Genomic DNA, 21,868 nt, shown 5'->3' on the forward strand with positions numbered 1-21,868 from the left:
TTCAAAACAGATTAAAAAAGGAGCTTTATTTGGTGTGGTGCCCATTACATTGGTAACACTATTAGATAAATGGAAAGTGAAGATGACCTATGCTTACTGATTAAAATAAAAGAATGTCAACTCAACTCTTTATTTAAGTAATTGATACTTAAAACAGTAAAAGGTCATTAACATATACAAACTGTTTGTGGGGAAAAAAAAATTTGTTTAGGTCAACTGTAAGAATCTGAACATGACTCTGATCAAGGTTTACTCGTGCTTCCTCCCTCCCCACCATTTTCAGGTATGACAGAATGGTGCACTGCAAAGCTTCTGGAAAGTGTTTTAACACTCAGTATTTGCTTTTAATGATAACACTCCTGTAATTCTGATCAGAGCAAACAGCCATCATTCAGGGGGCCTGTCCTGTATGCCCTCCTTTAAAATCATGCTGTGATCAGGCTATTTCCTGTGCACGTCAGAGGCCCTCAAAGATGACCTGATTCGAGACTGAATACTGCATCATTTGCAAGTGTGCATGAATATTGTGATCACGTCATTATTTAATGTCTTTAAGCAGAAAACTGTATTTTCCAAAGTCATTGTCATTTGGTGCTATAAGATGGTCTTTTGTGGCTTTGGCAAGTTTCATCAAAAGGAATTCCCTGCGCTCCCTCCATTCTTTTAGTTCCTGCTCCCCGTGAGCCAGCTTACACAAGTCATCCTCTGTGCACGTGCCTTTGAGGAACCTGCCAAAGAGTGACAGCAAATGTCAACCATCGAAAACAATCAGACTCGTAACAAGACACATAGTATGCGTTGTTTCTGATAAACCTACCTCTCACAAACTTTGAAAGTGCCTGTGGGAAATCGATACTGCCAGCAATTCTGATCATCCTCAGAGTTGAAAACTCGTTCTTTGTGTTTTTCTGAAGTGATATGCTGCTGCCACTGCTTCTCACTGTTGCAGTTTTTACCACAGAGCCAACAATGATTGCCAGCCTGCAGAAACAATTCCATTTAATTAATTAACAAATAAATACATTTTAGAAATTTCACAAAAATATGCAGAGTAGACACACTAGATCCAACTATTTTCTGCTTCATCAATAAATAGCACTAGGAACAGAATAACATTGTTGTTAATGAAAACACTTTCATGAAAGACAGGATAAATGATGGATTTAGCAATCATGGTATCACCCACTATTTGGCGAAGCCCTGTTACATAAAACTTTCACACTGGCCATCTTGTTCAATTAAAGCTGGATGCGACGAGTGCCGTCCGAATAGGATTGTAAAACCATATGCTAATTGGCTAACACCTATTCAAGCAGAAACCCTGGATAATTGCCACAATGCTTAGAATAACCAACATTTCCAAAAAGAACTTAATGTTCTATACAATAAAACTTAACAAGTGACAGAGCTTGTTGAACTCGACAAGAACGCCTTTTACAGAGGTCAGCTTGAAGGATAGTTTTCCATAGACTTATACAGGATTTGACCTTTGACCTCATGGCCAATAAATAAAAAGGCACATTTAACGAAATTCAGCACTGGCTTTGCTTCCAGTTTAAAAAAAAAATTAAATAAAACATTCATAATTCAGGATGCATAATTACGGATGTTGCCACTGAACAAAGCCTCAATTACATTCTACTGAATAGGACACAAATAGACTTTCCGCTTATAATTCTGAAGTATGCTGCCTGGGGCGCATGTGTAGCTAGTGCATTATAATGCAAATTCTTTATATACGAATCCACACAGCCACAAAAAAAATATAGACATCCACATCCTCATAACTCAGTCTAGTCTGATGACTAATTTATATCACACAGACTTTAGCGATCACACGGACGCAGGAAATATAATCCAGGCAAAAGAGTGTACTTAAAGTAAGCACAGGCTTGTACTCCAGTCCCCACATAGCTATTCCTCTCAATTCTACCCCAAACTCACATTCTGTTTAAGGATCTATGCCCAAGTATAATTCTTACTATTTCAGCTCCCATTTCGATCGCCCATTCACTCTCTCTTTCAGACACCCCTTCCAAGTATGTATGAACACAATGAGATTCATAACTTTATGCACTCTTTGGCTTAACTTAATGGGGCGATCGTGGCTCAAGAGTTGGGAGTTCGCCTTGTAATCGGAAGGTTGCCGGTTCGAGCCCCGGCTCCAACAGTCTCGGTCGTTGTGTCCTTGGGCAAGACACTTCACCCGCTGCCTACTGGTGGTGGTCAGAGGGCCCGGTGGCGCCAGTGTCCGGCAGCCTCATCTCTGTCAGTGCGCCCCAGGGTGGCTGTGGCTACAATGTAGCTTGCCATCACCAGTGTGTGAATGTGTGTGTGAATGGGTGGATGACTGGATATGTAAAGCGCTTTGGGGTCCTTAGGGACTAGTAAAGCGCTATATAAATACAGGCCATTTTACCATTTAATTTGGGCAATTTTTGGTCCACGCTTGGGCTTGGTTAACTACCTATCACACCACACCTGGGCCCAAAACGAAAAGCGAGCCAGGACATAATGCACAGCGTTAAAATGTATTCTGGCATGTATGCATCACTCAGTCCAAGTACACTTTAGTGTACTAGTCGATTAAAAACTGCTAACTTATCTAAAAGGCAGAACTCACCAGGAAACAGGAATAATTAGGGACAATCTAAAAAACAAGGTGAAATAGCATCCACACAAATACCATGTTGTTATACATTAATGAAATAGGAATGATTAAACTACCAGGTAGTGTAGTTTACTTGCAAATTAGGGAAAGAACCACAATTTAATAGTCTAGCTGCAAACACCCCTGAGCACAATATTAACTAGATGCCACTGAGCTACATTTCATATCCACTAACTTATCAACTCACCACTTCCTCTGCGTAGTCAGTTGGCATGTGGATCTGTTTCCCATTTTCTCTGACTGAGTTAGTGGAAGTTTCATCACCCCAGCCAGGCCTTTGAGACTGCAGCCATTGCTCATAAAGTTGATCCATATCTCCAACTAAATGAGGGGATATAATGTGTTTGCCACATCACATTCACCAATTAAATTTTACACATTAAGAGAGTCAATCGCTTCAACAAAACTCACTGTTGTTTTCCTTCATGTAGGTCCAAAGGTCTCTTTCTTCCACACTGTGAGCAAATGTGCAGTTCCCAATGTACTGACACTTCTTGCCAGCTGTCACATGCATGCAAATCTAAACAGAGACCAGAAAACATTTGGTCTCCATTATTCGAAATCTGAATATATTATATGTCTGGCAAATATAAGATGGGAAGACTGTGCTGGAAACATACCTCAAATTGAGATGGAATGGGTTTTTTGGTTGGAAGCGGTCTTACAGTTGTCCACTTTTTCCTTTCATGGGAACTTACAAGCACCACCCGCCTGTCTTTTGCCCACCTGAGACAGAAAGACAGCGTGACTCAATAATGACATAATGGATTGTAGTCCCCCACATACACAAAGACATCCAAATACTTACGTGTGTCTTGCCTTGGCTGTGCAATACTTCTTGTTTTTGTCAGCTTCACTTAGTTGGCCGTTTCTCCAGCACTGGCCACAAACAAACATCATCTTCAGATTCGGAGGTCCAAATCTTCTCAGTGCACTGGGAAGCTGCTGATTATATTTTGAAGGACTTGTTAAAATCTGTGACTAAATATAAATTTTCCCTTCGCGACAATGAAACAACTAAAAGAATTAAAGGAATGTATATACTGCAAGGCTAATGACAATGGCAACAGCTTAGCGTGGGGAAAATAATTACAAATTCAGAAGCAGATCAAGTAAGTTGGCTCACTTACAAGGAAATGAACAATGTGTCATGTTTGTAGTACTGTCATTTTAATGGAAAGAATATCAACCACAAATCCATAAAAACCACATTACATATAAGTTATAAACTGATTTGGATATCATTGAGTAAAATAACACTGAATCCCCAAACAAAGCATCTTACAGCTTGGTGGAGAAACCCCTGTTGCAGCCTCTTGTAGTTGGTCACCAGGTTTGCACACATCTCAGGAGGGATTTTGGCCTACTCCTCTCTATAGAAGCTGTCTGAATCCTTTAGGCTTCTTGGCTGCCAGTTGGCAACTCAAAGCTTGAGCTCCCACCGATTTACTATAGGATTTAGCACTAGAGACTGGCTAGGCCACTCCATGACCTTAATATGATTCTTTAGCCACTTCTTTGTCTGTTGGCAATGTGTTTTGGATTACTGTAATGCAGGAAGACCCATCCACTACCCATCTTCAGTGTTCTGGTTGAGAGAAAGAGGTTCTCGTCTCGCCTTCTCTTAGACACTTAGAGGTTCACTGGCAAACTTAAGATAGGCCTGTACATGTTGATGGTCTTTCCAGCCTTGTGCAGGTCTACAGTCTTGTCAGTGACATCCTCTGACAGCCCTTTGGTCTTGGTGGTGGAAAGGTTGTAATGGAAGACATTTCTTAGCCCTTTTCCACTAGTACTTACTTGACTCAAGATGTTTTCCATTTCAACGGCGCACCACTTAAATGTGCATGGGGTCATTATAGCAACGTAGCGAAAAGTCCTATGACGTCATTTGTATGCAACACAAACACCACAACGATGGAGATGGCATACCTGCTGCTTGGTGTATGTAGGGACCATGGTGTTGTTTTATTTGTAGCAATTTCCCTTGCTGCCGGGTTTCAAAAATGGCCGTTTTTATTTTCATAAAGGAGACGCTCTCATGACTGATCAAGTGACGTCAATCAGTGGCATGCGGTCACATGGTCGGATTGCCTCAGATTGCTTGGAATCCCAGCCAAGTAGGTACTAAAAAGGTTCCAGGTACTATCACCTAATGGAAAGCCCTTAAAAATGAGTTGAGTTGAGCCGAGCTGACCCAAGTACTTACTAGTGAAAAAGGGCTCTCTGTGAGAGCACAAGTATCTGTACCTGACTAAATGGCTGTTTGCCCAATCTGTGGGAGTCAGAATTCTGTTTGGGCTGTAGGGTATCAAATACTTATTTCACTCATTGACACGCAAATCAATTTATGCAATCGATTTTTTGTTTTGATTGAATTGTTGTCTCCATTAAAATGAATATACCATAAAAATTAGAGACTGTTTATTTCTTTGTGAGCAAAAAAGAAATTCAGCAGAGCATCAAACAATTACTTCCCCCACTGTACTTTAATTCAGGGCAAAAAACGGTCTAAAATACGGGTTCTTCATTTCCTTATTGTTAAATGTAAAACAGAAATGTTTTACACTTAACCCTTAAATTCATATGTCAGAGACAGGAATTTTCCTTTGGGATCAATAAAATTCTTCTTATTGTTATTTTATGTATGTTTAATGTAGAAATACCTACTAGAGAAAGGGAAAAACAAACAAACACTGGTTTTACCTGCGCTCCCTGCAATGAAGCTGTTGCATTCCAAAACTTATTAGCCTCTTGGACAATGTTTTCGTGAGTGATACCTGTGTAATCCAGAAAACCAAATATCCATGTAATTTGATTTCTTTTTTAAAAACATAGCATTTAAAATGACAATATTTTATGGGAAAGAAAAGGGAGCATTTCAGATGCAATACCACCCAGTTCTTGTATCATTTTCAAAGAATAGTCTTACCAAGCTCGTGCTGCATCATCCAGACCTTCAGCTCGATGAGGCTGTGGGCGTAGAAACAGTCATCCTCTCTCACGCAACCGTACCGGACTTCGTGGCGACAAAGATCCAGCTGGCAATGGGGACTCAAGGGTCTTATTTTGGAATACCGGACTGTATTCTCTTTCAAAATGTGGACCAGGCACCTTCAAAAAGAAACAGAGTGATCAAACTCGCAATCTGATAATTCTTATGTATTTCCAGAATATCTTCATATTCTAAGATCTAAACACTGTAAGAGTAAATCCTTTAAGTCACAAATAAAATGAGGATGGTTTCATGTGCTGAAATGGTGATTGACTTACTTATGATCCTCAAAGTCATGCTTTGTCACAGGATGAGAACAAACTGAAGGGTCATCTTTGTTGGTCTTGCTGATTATTCTGGGTTTGTGGTCAAAGCACACCTGCAGAACAGCACATTTCCCATAAAATATCTGTTTTAGGCATTAAACTAACAAGACAATAAACTATATATACACACTTTTATGCTATACACACTTTGATCACCTATAAAACGTGAGCAGCATAAAAAGTGTCTCTCATTCCATTCCAATGAAAATGAAAAATATATTTACTACTGTGGTTAAATGAGCCAGTTTATTCATTTCATAAATGTCTGCATTGTTTTCTGCATTTAACATATTTGAGCAAAAGAATCAATTTACAACGAGGCCAAAGATTTTCTCCTCAACTCACAAGGAAAAAACAAACAAATCCCCACATGGCCACATGCAGCAGCACTACAACACTATCACTACAGTCTATGAGATGAATGCACACTGATAGATATCCTACTTCACCATCTGTGCATCAGCACATTTATTTGAAACAAAACAGTTTCGCACCAAAACATTTAGCATAATATTAAATGTGAGGATTTTTCCCCCTTGAATTTGTATTTCCAATTACTTTTAAAACACTGAACCGAAAATATAAATCTTTTTAAAGCGAAGATTTGGCACTTTAATATAACTTAACCAGAAGTACTGGTCATGCCTTGCATACATCCACACTAGTTTTGGATAAGACACTAAATCAAAATACACACCCCACAGAGAAACATGAATATCCCATGATGCTCCTGCAAGATCTTGGGAACAGTCAACCTGATGTTGGAGTTTGGCCCAAAAGGATCGAAGAGCAGTTCTCTGGAAATAAATCCTTTCCGCTCCAGAGTCCAAACATCAATTTCTTCTTGGCAGTATGCAAATGTGCAGTGGCCAGGATACAAGCAATCTTTTCCAACAGCCACCTCTGCAACACGCAAGGTCACGTTTTATTATCACAAAGAGTGCTAGAAGCAAAGTCAGTCATAAAACATGTTACAGATGTTCCTCTGAAGATAAATGTGTACATGTTCAGTAGGGATAAGTAGGTAAAATAAAACAGGAAATAGCAGTGCTGTTGCATGATTTTTTCCTGCCTTGCTTTTCTGAGTGAAAGGTACAGAGAGGGAATGGGGCATATTGTTGTTGCTCCTTTAAGCCAGAGGCAGACTTAGTCACAGAGCTGAACTGACATCTGTGTTCATGAGAAAGCCAGTGTGTGGGGGGGGGGGGGACACGCTACACTAGACACTGACACTGTTGTAATACACGTCATGCCTCTGATTTCAGAATGCTGGCAAGCTTTCTGAAAACGCACACTGGGACAGCATTACGCCACATTTGTTGGTTTTAGTGTAAACAAGCAAAGAGGGAATGGGACCTACTAAGAGGGATTTCTTATCTTATTCAGTCTCTGTAAAAAGGTGGTAAATGATTCGAGTTTAAAGTGGGGCTATTAAGCTTTTCCTTATTTTCTATGTCATGTATACAGTTAAAATGGTGGATGATCAAATAAAATACAGACCAAACTTCTATTTGGGAGTGGCGACCAATCAGAAGAAAGTTTAAAGACAGCATAGCCTTAAAAGGGAGAGGAGCTGAACTGGTAATTATATGATAATTAAGGTTTTTTTTGCAAAGTTATCAAACAATAACAATGCGGAGCTGAAGATGAACATAACAAAATAAGCGCAATGTAACAATGCAAATGTGCAAAAAGAGCTTTGATAATTCAGGTATTTCTTGGCAAAACAAACGTAAATTAATGTTTTGATTTAGTGTAAAGGAGGGGAACTCCAGGCCGGTGTCCTGCGGGTTTTAGATATCATCCTGGGTTAACACACCTGAATCAAATAATTAGTTCATTACCAGGCTTCTGGAGAACTTCAAGACATGTTGAGGAGGTAATTTAGCCATTTGAATCAGCTGTGTTGGATCAAGGACACATCTAAAACCTGCAGGTCACCGGCCCATGAGGCCAAGAGTTCCCCATCCATGCTTTGGGGAATCAACATAAATAAATGAAACAGGTTGTGAGAAAGGCATTTACACTAAAAATAAATTAACTAACCTTTGCAAATGTAATAAGGTCCAACATATTGAGTTTTTGTTGGTCTGGGTCGAATGAGTTTCCATGTTTTGTCTGGCAAATGCTTGATTCTGCCAAGTAATACATCCTTTTTGCATTTATGGTCTTCCGTATGAAGTGTGTAATCCAACACTCCAGGCCCTGTGAATAGAGAAAATATGAAACAAGTTGCACCAAACCCTACTTCCCATCCCATCCTCAAAGACGGTGACAAATTTGAGCTTACAGCAGAACAAAAAGCAGACAGTTAAATAAGTGTACTGTCAAAACAATTCCTCACCAGTTTTGACATAGCACACTGAACAGGCTTGTTTGAATTCATGCGTTTCAGCTAGGGGGTTCTTTGCTAAATCAACAGCAGCAGGGAGGCCTTTTACATCAGGCATACCCACAGCCATCCCCATTGGGGTGTGATTATTGTTGATCTGTAATAACAAAGAAAAACAATGTGATATGAGCCTGTAACAAAGATTGAACTGATGATGGTTCGATATTATTGATAAACAGTAATTACCTGTGGAAGGAATCCACTTGGAGCATAATCTGAAACTGTGACAGTAGGAGGGGAAAAAATGCTTATTTGTGTATCTGATACAGATGGAAAAATAGTGATCTTAGCCCAAGTAAAGAGGTGAAGTAGCATACCTGGTTTAAAGTCTGATATGCTGAGACTATCCAGAGAGTCCAGTGGTGGTGAAATGGGGTCAAAAGTGTCCATACCAAAATACGCACTTGACCCCGATTTGTGATAGAGAGGCGGCAGCGTTACAGTGCACTGATGTGGACCACTGGGGAGAAAAGGGTTGATGTGCGATGGCATCAGGAATGGACTTGACATGGAACTGCCTGAGGCAATACTGGCAGGTAAAGGAAGAGGCCCCTTCACCGTAGGAATAACCTGACAGAGGAGATTAGGGAAAGTCACACGTCTGTTCAAATATAAACTCACTGTCTTATTGATTTGCCAGGGATTCTGCTAACTAACCATAGTAGATTCGGGGCCAGCTTGGTCCAGAAGATCATCTAGGTCGTCCCCAATGATGTCCGTATCAAAATCTTGACTAGTATCAAGAATTGGGTAAGGCTTACTGGCTCGGCACCCATTTACGAATGTGAGTGCAGGGAGGGGATCGGACGTGGATGCAGACACAGGCAGGGCGACAGATTCGAAGCCTGGAGGTTCAGATGAGGGGACAGATGAAATATTGTTGGTAGAGGGGAGTTCATCCACCACTGCTTCATTCAGAGGTAGGTGCACTGCCACCGGAAGTTGGATGGGAGCTGGTCCTGGAGTCAAAACACTGCTATCCTGGGTTAACTGAGGCACTTCTAAAAAACACATAACAGGATGGACAGATTGAGTGATTTTAGCCCTGGCATCTTTTGATATGCAAATAAAAAGGTTATCAAGGACCAAAACTTACCAATTTCTATATTTTCAACCGAATCTGAGCCATAAGAAAACTGGAAAATACAAATTGTTATTGATCACCTTGTGTCTTGGAAAACTACTGCTACATATTTTCTTTTGTGTGGCTGAGGTTGCTTACCTTGTCACATGACGCATCTTGATAACTTGATCCTCTCAAAACATTCAAGGCAGGCTGTAAATAAATAAATAAAATCTTTTTATGAATTCACTTCCTTATCATTCGATTAACACAGCAATTCATTGAAAACCACCTCCATGAATCAGAGTGGTTTTACTTGTTTTGAGCGTAACCGGGGACCCATTATGCTCCAAGCTGGGTTTTTTTTGGACAGAGCAGTTTTAGCTCCTTTTCCTTTAAGCAAACTTTGTTCTGAGTGGCTATTCCATTGTGAACAGAAAGTCTAAACAACAGGTGGTCAGGTGGAGTATGTGTGGAGAGCAGGTGTGGGCTCACAGACAGGGACAACTGCAGTAAGCAAAGCAACTGATTAGCATCACATTAAGCCAAAAGTTGTAAAATCTGACTCAAGCTTAACTTTTAGTGCACTCTGAATCCTGAGCTTTTGGATTGTAGGGATTACACGTTTATGTCAAATATTTTAGCTGCCTTAAGTCTGACATCATCATCATTTCCAGGTCCAAACTCAAACAAACACTGATATCGCAGAGTTAAAATTGCCCTAACTTGTCAATAAAATGTTCCGTGTGGTTGCTCTCCCACGTGTTACGATAAAGTTTAACATCCAGGTATCCATGAAAAAGGGGCTTTACAGGATTGAAGTGTAACAGAACCTAAAGTCAGCAGGAAGTTAGCTTGCTAGTTTCCATCTAAAGTTGATCCACCTTGTTCTGACAGAGGGATTTATAAATAAAACAAACAAACAAAAAAAAACAAAAAACGTGCAGCTCTGCTCTCTCTTTGAACATCAATGGAGACTGAAAACTAAACAGGAATGGAGGATGAACGTTAAGTTGAGTGTCCCCGTTGGGCAGAGACAGATGCAATCATGTGGCAGTGAAAAAGATGCTGAAAACAGACCAAACTTCAGTCAAGAGAATGCCTGTGATGATCGATCCACAACACAGGGTTAGTCATGCACCTACTGAGCCTCAGAGATATTCTTTTGTGAAGAATAGTTACATCGCAGGGTTTTAAAAACTAAGCCTAAAGATGTGATACATATGAACTGTGCTAATGAACAGCTAGAGAAGCATACAACAATCACAGGAATTTTTTAAGGGGTTTGTTTATAAATAAAAAAAATATACAGAGCATTGCAACATGTAAAAAAGAGAACAGCCTTAATGAACACAGTAGGAGCTTGGACCCAGAAGCAGGGTTTGTAAGTCATTGCTTAATTAGCGGATATACAAAAAAATAAAGAAAATTCTGAAAAACCTAACAGGTCCCCTTTGTCATCATACATCCATACCTTACTCCTCACATAAGCTTTACGGATTTTCAACCCCAAAGTTTTGGCAAGGTCCTGAGTCAGCTGTGTGACACTGGAGTCCTGGGGAAACAACATAGGACAGTTACCGCCTTTGATTCCTTATGTTTTACAGCTATTAATAATCTCCTACATCCTATTCATGTTAAATTAAGATTTTTTTTTTCTCGAAATTTTTCACTGCACTATTTTACCAACCTGGAGAGTCTATCTAAAATTAAATCTGACAGATACCCCCCTCCATTCATAGTATTCTATACAAATACATGACAGAAACATGGTGCAGTTGAGACCACTACTTTATAAAGCAGAGCTTCTTAAAGCATGGCTGTAATACAAAGTCTTCCTGACATTTTTTGTATCCAAGGTTACATTTGCAGTCCTTCAAGCAAGCAAATTTCTGTACCAGAATGCGTACAGAGGTTAGGGGAAAGAAAGGGTGTGGGTGGAGGTGGACAAAAATTTGGCTACAGACCAAACTTTCTTCATTTTTTATATTATCTATGATGATTCAAAGTGCACATGTAGAATTACTACTTTTATACCTTTACTACAAAGATCCAGTGAATGTAACAGCACATGTTCATACTTCTGGTATATGGTTTATGCAGCACAATACACCTTTTATGAAAACAATCTCTAACTCACTATAACAAAATCTTTAAAATCTCTGTCTGCAAAATACTCCTACACGATCAAGAGTTAAGCAGACAAACTTGGCATACAGGTATGTCTGTCCCTGAAGGTGCTTCTCTGTCATATAGGCCATATGGCCAAGCAACCACCTACCATTAGGCTAAAATGACCAATTACTGGTGATTTATGCTTCTGATAAATGGTAAATGGTAAATGGCCTGTATTTATATAGCGCTTTACTAGTCCCTAAGGACCCCAAAGCGCTTTACATATCCAGTCATCCACCCATTCACGCACACATTCACACACTGGTGATGGCAAGCTACATTGTAGCCACAGCCACCCTGGGGCGCACTGACAGAGGCGAGGCTGCCGGACACTGGCGCCCTCTGACCACCACCAGTAGGCAACGGGTGAGGTGTCTTGCCCAAGGACACAACGACCGGGGCTCGAACCGGCAACCTTCCGATTACAAGGCGAACTCCCAACTCTTGAGCCACGATCGCCCCAATGATACGTCGTAACCTCAAACTCCTATAAAAACCCTATGGTCTCTGCGCTCTACAAAGTCTACCTGTGGAAGTCTAAAGCAGGCCTTTGTTATGGTCAGGTTTTTCCCCCTTCAGGGGCTAACATTGTAGTCCCTCACGCTTTTCCACATCTTTGTATATTTCCCTCGTATACGACAATTGCCACGATTACCCTTCAAGAATTTGCTGACATTTGTGAATCCTTATGTTGATGCTATGGTTGCTATTCCTTTTATTGAGAGGATGATTGTTATCCTCTCATTGATAAATTCAAAAAGTGCAGCAAAAAAGCAGATAGGAGGAAACAATGATGAACAGGCCAATCACAATATTTTGAGGCTGTGCCAACTTGACATGTAGCTACATTTCTCGGGCGGCGTACGTAAGGCTATGCCGTTTGAGCGGTTTGTAGTTACGACATAGATGGCGTATTTTTCCTGCTGAAGCATAAATCCCCAGAAAGAAGGGAGACCCAGGGGGAAATAAAGTTCCAGCATTTTATTTATTTCTCTCAGCTGGGACACAACCACAAGATAATTAACACAAAGCACCAGCACAAACATAAATACCTGCGACAATGTCAGCCATTTATGTAGGTTTAGTTGTAAAGAAAACTGTAAAGACTCCCCACAGAAATCTAAGTCAGGCCTTATTAGCATTTATGCACTCGTAACACTTAAAGCAGAGTATTGTTTTCATTTCACAGCATTAAGTAGGAATAACTCAGTATTCATTTGAATCCAATTTTATTTATATAGCACCAACATTAGCCACAAGGTGCTCTATACTGTAAGATAAAGACCCTGCAAGAATACAAAGAAAACGCCAACAATCAAATGACCCCCTATGAGCAAGCGCTTTGGCAACAGTGGGAAGGAAAAACTCCCTTTTAGCAGGAAGAAACCTCCAGCAGAACCAGGCTCAGGGAGGGGCGGCCATCTGCCACGACCAGTGGGGGTTGAGTGATTTGGCAACATTTGGTAATTTAAAACTTCTCCTGAGCTGAGATTTGAGCACTATTTGTACGAAAGGAAGAGAAATCAGTAAATTAAGATGGCAGAAAGCAAAACCGATTGCTAATTACACTGAAGACCAGGGTATATCAGTCTATGAAACTTTCTTAAGTCCCGCTCATTTGCTAAAGCAGTCATTTGGTGTATCCTCTATATATATCCAGTATGAGAATTACTAGCTAACTTGTCCATGACAAAAAAAAGGTGTGGTGATTGGGCCTCCTTACCTGAGGCACTGCTAGAGAGCATTTGGCAACAGCCTCATAGGCCTCTTGATGTCGCCCCAACTCTTTCAAGGCTCTTGCTTTTCTGTACAGAGCTCTGTAGTTGCCCTCATTCAACCGGAGAGCCTTTTCACAGTCTTCTAGTGCTTGGTCATAGAGTCCCTATGGAAAAAAAACATGTTACATAGTAAGAATACTGAGGCATGGTCTGTGTGCACAAAACAAAAGTTTCCTGTGTCCTAAATTGACATTACACGTTCAGTGAGTTGACTCAGGTAAGGGTGTGGTGTGTTGTTTTTCCTCCCTGAAGACAGCAGAGTGCTTTTACTGCCATGTAACATGACTCAATACAGGCAAACACACTAACAGGAAAGTAGGGTTGATTTTCCACCAGTTTGATTTACTGGAACCCAGTCTCTCCCATTACTAAGTTACATTTTGATGAATGAAACCTACACCTTTCTGGTGTATTGTTATATGTTTTCAACTAGTTTGAAATGGATTTAATACATGACATACACTATAATTTAATATCTTAGAGCAAGACTAGCCATTTCTTAAGATTCTTTGTCTTTGTGCTAAGCAGTTGCTATCTGTATTTAGACTTGAGAGGTATTACACTCACAAAGAAAGAAAGCAAATGAGCATATTTCCTAAAATGTGACATTTTATATATATTTTATTTTTTCTAAATGCAGAGTGTTGGTAACAATTTAAATCAAAGTTAAAAGCAGCACGTGTTATTAAATCACTGTCCAAAATCGAATCAATCTAGTGTCAGCTTCACCAGTACAGAACAGAACTCTTGGATGTGTTTTTATAAAGACCAAAAATATATATCTGGCATAAATCGACCTGGTTATCAAAGTTAAACACCCCACATTCAAGAAGAGATATGAAAAAAAGAAAAAAAAAAAAAAAACCCACATGTTTTCAGAGGAGCTAAGCACAGGGTTAAACAGGGGGAAATATAAACCATCTGTACAGCTATCATCACGAGGAATGCGAGGACCCTGGACAATATCATGGATGAGCTCAGAGCAGTGATTAAGTTCCAGAAGGAATATGGTGAGTGTAGTATGATGTGCTCCAGAGAGACATTGCTACACTTTCTGGACTGCATTTAGACTGTGCTGAGCCCCTGGAATGTGTCCATCTTACTTACAGAGGAAACTTTCTCCTGTCAATGCAGTCTGAATTCAAACTGAATTCAATCTGAACACACTGTTTGTATTCCTTCACTACCAAATTGCTCTGGCAATCAGTTGAGCAACCAAATTTGGCACACAGATAAATCTTAAACCCATTAAGTTTCTTATTTACATGGCAAATAATGACATTATCATGCTGCCTAGCAACCACATACCACTGGGTTAAAATGACCCATTTCTAGCATTTATGCACCTAAGAAACCTTATTAAAACATTCTGTCATTTTAATTTCACAACATCTTCCCATCCACAAAAAATTGAATAGTGCATGACATGTGTCATAGCAACCATCTACCAACAGACTACAATAACAATTACACAGCAGAGCAGGGGAGCAACAAAAAAAAAAAAATGATTAAGTAAATCACTTTGCCAACAGCACAAACAGACCAAACAATAAGGTAGCTTGTTTTTCACATCCAAAATTTTAGTACAGTATCTTATCCTTAAAGTTTTCCTTCTCACCATTATGCATTTTACTAACAAAACTAATATGTAAAATTTAAGAGCAAAGTTTGAAAGTGACTTGTGATCAATGTCGTGCTCACAACTTACCGGAACAATATTTAGGTATGCCGCAGCTCGATTTGCATACAGCTTTTCTAGTAAACCTGTTTGAACACAGATATCTTCTGATTCAGCATAATCTGCTATATTCAGTGCTTCAGTAAACATCTCGATGGATTTTGTCCATTCTCCTTCCCTAAACACGTCGTTTCCTTCTCCAAACAGATTCCACACAAGGTCCTTTATGAACACCTGGAAAATTTAAAACATACAAATAAAACAAAACATACAAAGTCCAGTAATATAGTAATACGTCTTTACACAGATGCAGGAAATTACATGTTGCCTTTTATTTTTTTACCCAATAAATTAAAGTAACGTCATATTTGTTTAACTCAAATTTTGATGGAACTGGGTCACCGTACATTCAAATTTACACTGCTTACCTCATACTGCTCCTGACTCCCAGGAAATGGAAGGGTTGATCTAGAAGAAAGAAATAAAAATGAAATTACAAAGTGCCAGCCATTAAATAAATTATGTATGTGTGTGAGAAACTGTAAATTACATTAATTACGCTGATCTTTTTTACTCTTTTTTTTTAAAGTAAAACATCCTAAAAACTGTATTGAAACCAAACCATCCATTTTGTAATCGGAAGGTTGCCGGTTCGAGCCCCGGCTCGGACAGTCTCGGACGTTGTGCCCTTGGGCAAGACACTTCACCTACCGCCTACTGGTGTTGGCCAGAGGGGCCGATGGCGTGATATGGCAGCCTTGCCTCTGTCAGTCTGCCCCAGTGCAGCTGTGGCTACAACTGTAGCTTGCCTTCACCAGTGTATGAATGTGAGAGTGAATGAATAGTGGAATTGTAAAGCGCTTTGAGGGGTCCCGAAAAGCGCTATATAAATGCAATCCATTATTATTATTATCATCATCATCATCATCATCATCTACTGGTTTGGTTCTGACTGTATTGTTAAGTTATACTAAATAGTAGTGACTGCCAGGAAGTAAAATTGTATTACGATTCTAATCAGGGTGTGGTTTATGTCACAAGCAGTTCACAAACCTACATTTCATTTAGATGTCAACACAGACCTACAGTCATTATCAAGCTTAATATCATCAACAGTCATCAATTATTTGATGCAATGTTAAACTAGCTGGATAAATTGCTACACTAAAAGGTTCCATTGTGCCATTAAATGCTATCATGGAAAAGTTTGTCTTTTTTTTCTCAAAGGCTGTTTTCCACTACAGCTGCTGCCTGGTATGTAGAGTTGCATTTCTTCTTTTAAACAGTGGAGTAGGAGGGCGATATATTCTAGGCAGTCCTTTCAACCAAGGCATGATGAGCTCCTCTGCATACAACAAAATACCACTTTGCTCGTTGCCATGTTTTTGAACAATTAAGTATTTAATGATTCGGTGTGAAAAAATCTAAGTGGCAGACCTATTTCATTCATCTTTGTCAACTTTACACACACAGACTACATCACAGTGACTGCATTCACCATAGTATTTTAAGTATCACTTTTGTTTTAAAACAAAATGCCCTTGGTGGATTAGATGAAATGAAAAGCTAAACTGCTTTGCTCAGCTCTAAAACAACATGTGGTCATAAAGGAATTCTGCCTGATGCTTGAATACGAAGCTAGAAACAAAACTGAAGTAATACCAGTAATCGGCTGTCTCTCTTACCTCCAACTGATATTAACAACCCAATGAGATTGTGGTGGACTGTTAGTTACTCTTAAAGGGGGGGGGAGAGACACTGTACCGGTCCATTGTGGTAAAGAGAGAGCTGAGTGTAAAAGCAAAAACTCTCGATTTACTGGTTGACGTGCTTACTTTCACCTACAGTCATGAACTTTAGTGACTGAAAGAACGGTATCGCAGATCCGAGCGTTAAAAATCAGCTTTCTCCAAAAGGTGGCTGGCCTCTCCCTTAGAGATAGGGTGAGGAGTTTGCCCATCTGGGAGGGGCTCAGAGTAGAGTGAAGAGCAAAATAGTGTTTTAAAAAAAATAAAATAAAAAAAAAAATAGTGTAATATCATATGAAGAAGCCATGTGCTACATGCTTAAAACCTCAAGAAATGTATTTATATTGTGTGACAGGATTACACTGTAGGGGGGGACGTCAGGGATGTCACCAGAATCAATACTACTTATGATTCCATACCAACATCCACAGGCGATGTATGCACAGAGGTGGCCATTCTTCTGAAACTGAAGAAGGATATAAGTGTTCTAATCTAGCCAAACATGCTGAAGTAGAATACTAGAAACAAAGCCCACAAGCACAGGGAAAAATACAAATGGGACAGCAAAAACTACACTTGGAAGATGGCAAGTAGTGCAGCTCTGCTCCAACTCAAGAAAGGCAGATTCAGCTATGAGAGTACTTTGCACTCAAGGGTGGCTGACAAAGGGATAATGGTTCACTCTTAAAAAGCAGTGTTCAAATAAACCAAACCTTCCACGACACAATGGAGCTGTGATGTCAACTCTGAATGATCAGATTTAGGGCGTTAAGTTGGTGCATTGCATTGATGTCTCATTTATGTTAATGTTTGTACGATAATGTTTAGGTTTTTACAGTAATGTTTATGTTAGCTTACCTGTCGGAAAACTTCTCAGCATGATGCTTGCTAAGCGAACACTATGTAAATTTTGTTAGCCAATGAGTGATACGCAAGAGGAAACAATTAAACAGAAGTAGCTACAAACTTAAGTCCCCCCCTCACACATTAACATTTCTTCTGAATAGTCTTTCACCTATCTTTAGGTAGTTAATCTGTAGGTTGGATCATGTCAATAATCATTTAGTTTAATTGACATTGAACACTATGCCATCTGAGAAACTATGATATATAACTACATTTCTGATAAGTAACAGTTTTTTCTAATTCTGTTTTACTAGTATTAAGATGAGTTTCCAGGCTTTGCACCTCTCAAATGGCTGAAGTAATGACAGAGAGCATCTTTAGGATGGTTATCAGCATCTGGGAACATCATCTCAAAGATAAGAGCAAGCGTCACTCCAGAGCATGTTCACTGCAATCGTGAATTCATGAGCTGGAAAGAAAATCTTTTTGATTTAATTTAAACCCTAACTTATGGACAGAAGCCGTTTTTAATTTCCTATTTGCACATTAACTTTTGTTTAAATCCTACTAGCAATTTAATTTGTATTACTAACCTTTAGTTGCAGCCCTAATGCTGATGTAACGTAGCTGTAATATTAGTAGGCTATTCTGCAAACATCCTAACATTTCAGTCTGTATTCTGTCAACACAACATGCATGCATTTTAAATAAAAGATCTGACTCCATGTTTTACAACAACTTTTTAATACATATTTTGTTTAACTACATAAGAGGATCATTTTGTTTGAGTATTGAGAATCATGCGATTCTATTGAGTACTGACTACTAAATGTTTTGGTATCGTGGCATCACTATATATGTTAATGTCAATGATACCCAAATTCAAAGAAGGAAAAAGTGAGTCAAACTGATGTTAAAAAAAAATGTATGTATGTATATGTAAAAATTCAAAAGTAACTTGTTTGAATACCCAAGTAATCTAATATTCTGATACAAGGATATAAACTATTATTGTCACTGATTCCTTTTGCCTATGAATTTTGAGCTTTTGTACCAGCATGTTTCTCCCACTGTTTCTGCCTTAACCTGGAGTAATGAGTCAATGAACCTCACCTCTGACCACAATACTGAGGAGAGTTGTTGAGGATCTCCTGAACCTAAGTAAGCACAGCTCATTACTCAAATTTTCTTTGAAGTGGGTGTAATGTTGTTAATGACTCGTAAACTTAGCAAATAAACTCTCATACGGTCTGACAATGTAATCAAAATGTGAGTGAAAGTCAGAGTGTTTTAGGACACTGGCATAACATTAGCTTACAGCCATCTATCGTTAGCTGTCCAGAGACAGAAGGGCTGCAAGTCTGATGACAGCTAGTGACAATAACTTACTGTGACAACACTCATTATAAATAAACATTATATAGAGTTTTCTTTTGTTAGATCCCTAATTTGAAATCAAGAGATTTCCTCCTCACATCAAGGCTTGAAGTGAGGAGGAAGTCGATAAGGTGGAGACGAGGGAGGAGGCGGATGAAGAGAAAGATGATGAAAATTTTAATGTACGAATCTTAAAACATAAATGAGAGATTGTGGTTTTGAAGACACGTGATCGCTTCCCATGTGACATGAACGTTTCGGCCATTTTAGATGTGTAGCAATCCTGACACGTCAAGTAAGTGAATAACCTACTAAACATTATTATGCTAGAACCCTATGTTTACTTTTAAGTATGGCAACTAACGTCAGTTCAGGAGTGGGGAGAAAGAGGATGAGAGCAATGAGCAGGAGAGAGTAATGGTGTAGGAAGCAGATGAAGAAGAGGCAGTAATATAAATATGAAAAAATATATATATATACAAGTTATTGGATGTGATCTCTACCGGTTATCACATCTAATGAGGCGGACAGCTCTTGAGCAATATGCACATGACATCACATGCAAAACCATAATAGAATGAAAAACCACACTTTCACAGACCCTAATTTTTTGTATGTAAACAAACTAATAAGATGATTATCAGATTATCAAAATAGTTGCCAAAGCTGACCAAGACTAACTAATAAATGGCTCAGGAAAACAGTCACACACTGAAGAAAAAGAAACAAACCAGGGACACTTACTGGATGAACTGGAGGCCCTTTTGAATCTCCTGCCAGCGGGTCCTTCTGTCCAGACACGCTCCAGACATGTCTGCGTGTTTTGTCCCTTTCCCTCAGTCAGCACCTGAAATTGTATCAGAATCAGAAGATTCAGTAGAGTCATTTTAAAATGACAGGTGAAAACGAAATAAATAAAAAATTACTTCTCATCATTGACTGGACACGGGCAGATTGTACTAACTAAAAAGCTCCTTTGCTCAGTGTTAACCGTCAGTATATGATTTCAACTTATCAGGGGCTTCTTTGCCGCTTGCCTTCCATTATTTCTAGCTTCCGCATTTAGTAATGACGACATGCTTTTAGTTCCGGAAAGTGACGCTAAACATTTTGTTAGCTTGCGAGGTAATAACAGTAACAACAGAGCAGATACGGGTTAGTATAATGTAGAAGCCATAGAAAGCTACAAAACCTACACACCTGAAGAGTTTGACAATAAGCAGAGCCGTTAGGACCCATTTAAACTTAGCATCTGGAATCAAGCGCTCCATCATCGGATAGCTCATTGCCTCATGTAAATATTTTTGGGTTTGTCACGAAATTCATCAACACAAAGTGCACACTGTGTGCTAAACAATGTGCACAAGTCTTCGAGCATTTATCACCTTCTGACAGTACTGCGGCCACGGCGCATAAACCCGGTAAATGAAGCAGTCAACCCTGGATGGTCATAAATAACATGATATCCCCTGTCATTTCTAAACATTTTCAAAGGCACTTCTTAATTGTGGTTGCTAATCGGAAGAGAATATGGGCTGCTACCGAGTCATGCGGACGGTTATACTAGCTTTAGACTAGTATAACCGTCTAAAGCTAAGTTATGTTCCATTAACTTAACAGTCGGACCGAAATTAACTTTATTATTGCAGTGCTTTTGTGTTTAGACACGCTTTTTTTTTCTTTCTAGCCACTAAGCACTCTCCTCTATATGAAGACAGCACTGTGTGGAGAATACATTTATTTCAACAAAGTTTTACAGGAGAGGAGGGAAAGCGCTTCGTGAATATGTCCGATAATGGGCGCATAACAGTTAGCGCACGTGTGTTACCCGCGGCCAGGGACCGTCCAGTTCTCACCAGCCATCACCATCGGCTAGCAAATATTAGCAATTTTCATACTGTTCCAAAATATACCGAAGTGATACAACACACGTCTTCTATGTATGCAGAAATACGCGGACGTTACCAAAAACACGACGCTACTCGCCTAAGTTTCTAGGAAGTAGACTGAACCTAACAAAGCATAGGCATGCCTAAGTTAAACTAGTTCCTCAACGCAAACAATAGCGAGGTGTAGCTGTTTAGCTGTAGCTAACACACAATAAATATCAAAGAAATGGATAAGAAGTAGCTGTCGTTCACACTTACATGAATGAGTCTTTATTCCGCACAAACCTTACATCGGCTATCTAAAGGGAGGGAAAGTGATTTTTCGTTATAGCTAAAAGAACTTGGCTAAATGTGGGATATCGCTGAAGGCCGCCCTTTGCTTCTTTTTCTGCTCTGATGCAAGCGAGCGCAAACATCGAGTCCATTAGCTCTGGTGCCCCTACAGGCACTGAAAGGTTGTAGCAAGTAGGATTTAGGTGTGTGGCGATTAATAATAAGACAAAACACGTGGATATTTGTTTATTCTTATTAGCAACAACCTGTCCAAAGTGTACCCTACAGCTAGAATAGTCCCCTAATCATTGGAATCAGTGTAGCTTACAGAGATAAACTTTTATGTTTTAGACTTAAGGTTTTTTTTTGTTTTTTTTGTTTTTTTTATCTTTTTTGTTGTTGTTGTGATTTTTAACCAATACATTAAAATATACATATGCAGAAATTATAGCTAACTGTATAATCTGCATATAATTTTACAATATATTATATAATAAACTGATTGATTCTTTTTTCTTTCTTTTTTCCCCTTCTCTCAATCCATACATGGGGCTCACCATAATTCTAAGATTGTCAGTACTTCAGACTCTCTCTAATGCATATACATTGGCAAGGCACCCACTTTCAATCTCCTTACAATCTACAAAGCACAACATT

General features: G+C 39.3%; 1 protein-coding gene across 2 annotated transcripts; it reads right to left on the reverse strand.

Annotated features, from left to right (window-relative positions):
- Nucleotides 1-6: 6 nt before the first annotated feature.
- zc3h7a (zinc finger CCCH-type containing 7A) lies at nucleotides 7-21,351 on the reverse strand. 2 transcript variants are annotated; one of them, XM_085271699.1, is made up of 23 exons: nucleotides 21,197-21,351; nucleotides 19,794-19,896; nucleotides 15,507-15,546; nucleotides 15,109-15,312; nucleotides 13,346-13,504; nucleotides 10,922-11,002; nucleotides 9,607-9,660; nucleotides 9,481-9,520; nucleotides 9,042-9,385; nucleotides 8,702-8,954; nucleotides 8,571-8,605; nucleotides 8,337-8,481; nucleotides 8,039-8,197; nucleotides 6,690-6,895; nucleotides 5,945-6,045; nucleotides 5,604-5,785; nucleotides 5,378-5,451; nucleotides 3,480-3,613; nucleotides 3,292-3,397; nucleotides 3,083-3,191; nucleotides 2,859-2,992; nucleotides 818-981; nucleotides 7-728 (listed from the first exon to the last, which is right to left on the reverse strand). In XM_085271699.1, exons 2-23 carry the CDS (start codon nucleotides 19,859-19,861, stop codon nucleotides 539-541), a joined length of 2,982 nt encoding a protein of 993 aa, XP_085127825.1. In that variant the 5' UTR covers nucleotides 19,862-19,896; nucleotides 21,197-21,351; the 3' UTR covers nucleotides 7-538. The 2 variants fall into 2 exon arrangements, with proteins under 2 accessions (XP_085127825.1, XP_085127824.1); XM_085271698.1 differs by having other exon boundaries at nucleotides 3,480-3,616.
- Between the last annotated feature and the right edge of the window lie 517 nt (nucleotides 21,352-21,868).

The sequence above is a fragment of the Mchenga conophoros genome, linkage group LG4 (assembly GCF_057382185.1).
Source record: "Mchenga conophoros isolate Kocher_MC1m ecotype Shallow Benthic linkage group LG4, M_conophoros_male_GT1.1, whole genome shotgun sequence".
Taxonomy (NCBI): Eukaryota; Metazoa; Chordata; class Actinopteri; order Cichliformes; family Cichlidae; genus Mchenga; species Mchenga conophoros.

Excerpts from the sequence above, each read along its gene's own strand:
- zc3h7a (XM_085271698.1), bottom strand. The coding sequence starts at position 19,861 with ATGTCTGGAGCGTGTCTGGACAGAAGGACCCGCTGGCAGGAGATTCAA. Across the intron at positions 6,896-8,038 it reads ACCTTATTACATTTGCAAAG|AGGTGGCTGTTGGAAAAGAT; the intron begins GTTAGTTAATTT and ends TGCGTGTTGCAG. Across the intron at positions 3,617-5,377 it reads CTTCATTGCAGGGAGCGCAG|CAGCTTCCCAGTGCACTGAG; the intron begins GTAAAACCAGTG and ends AAATATAATCAG.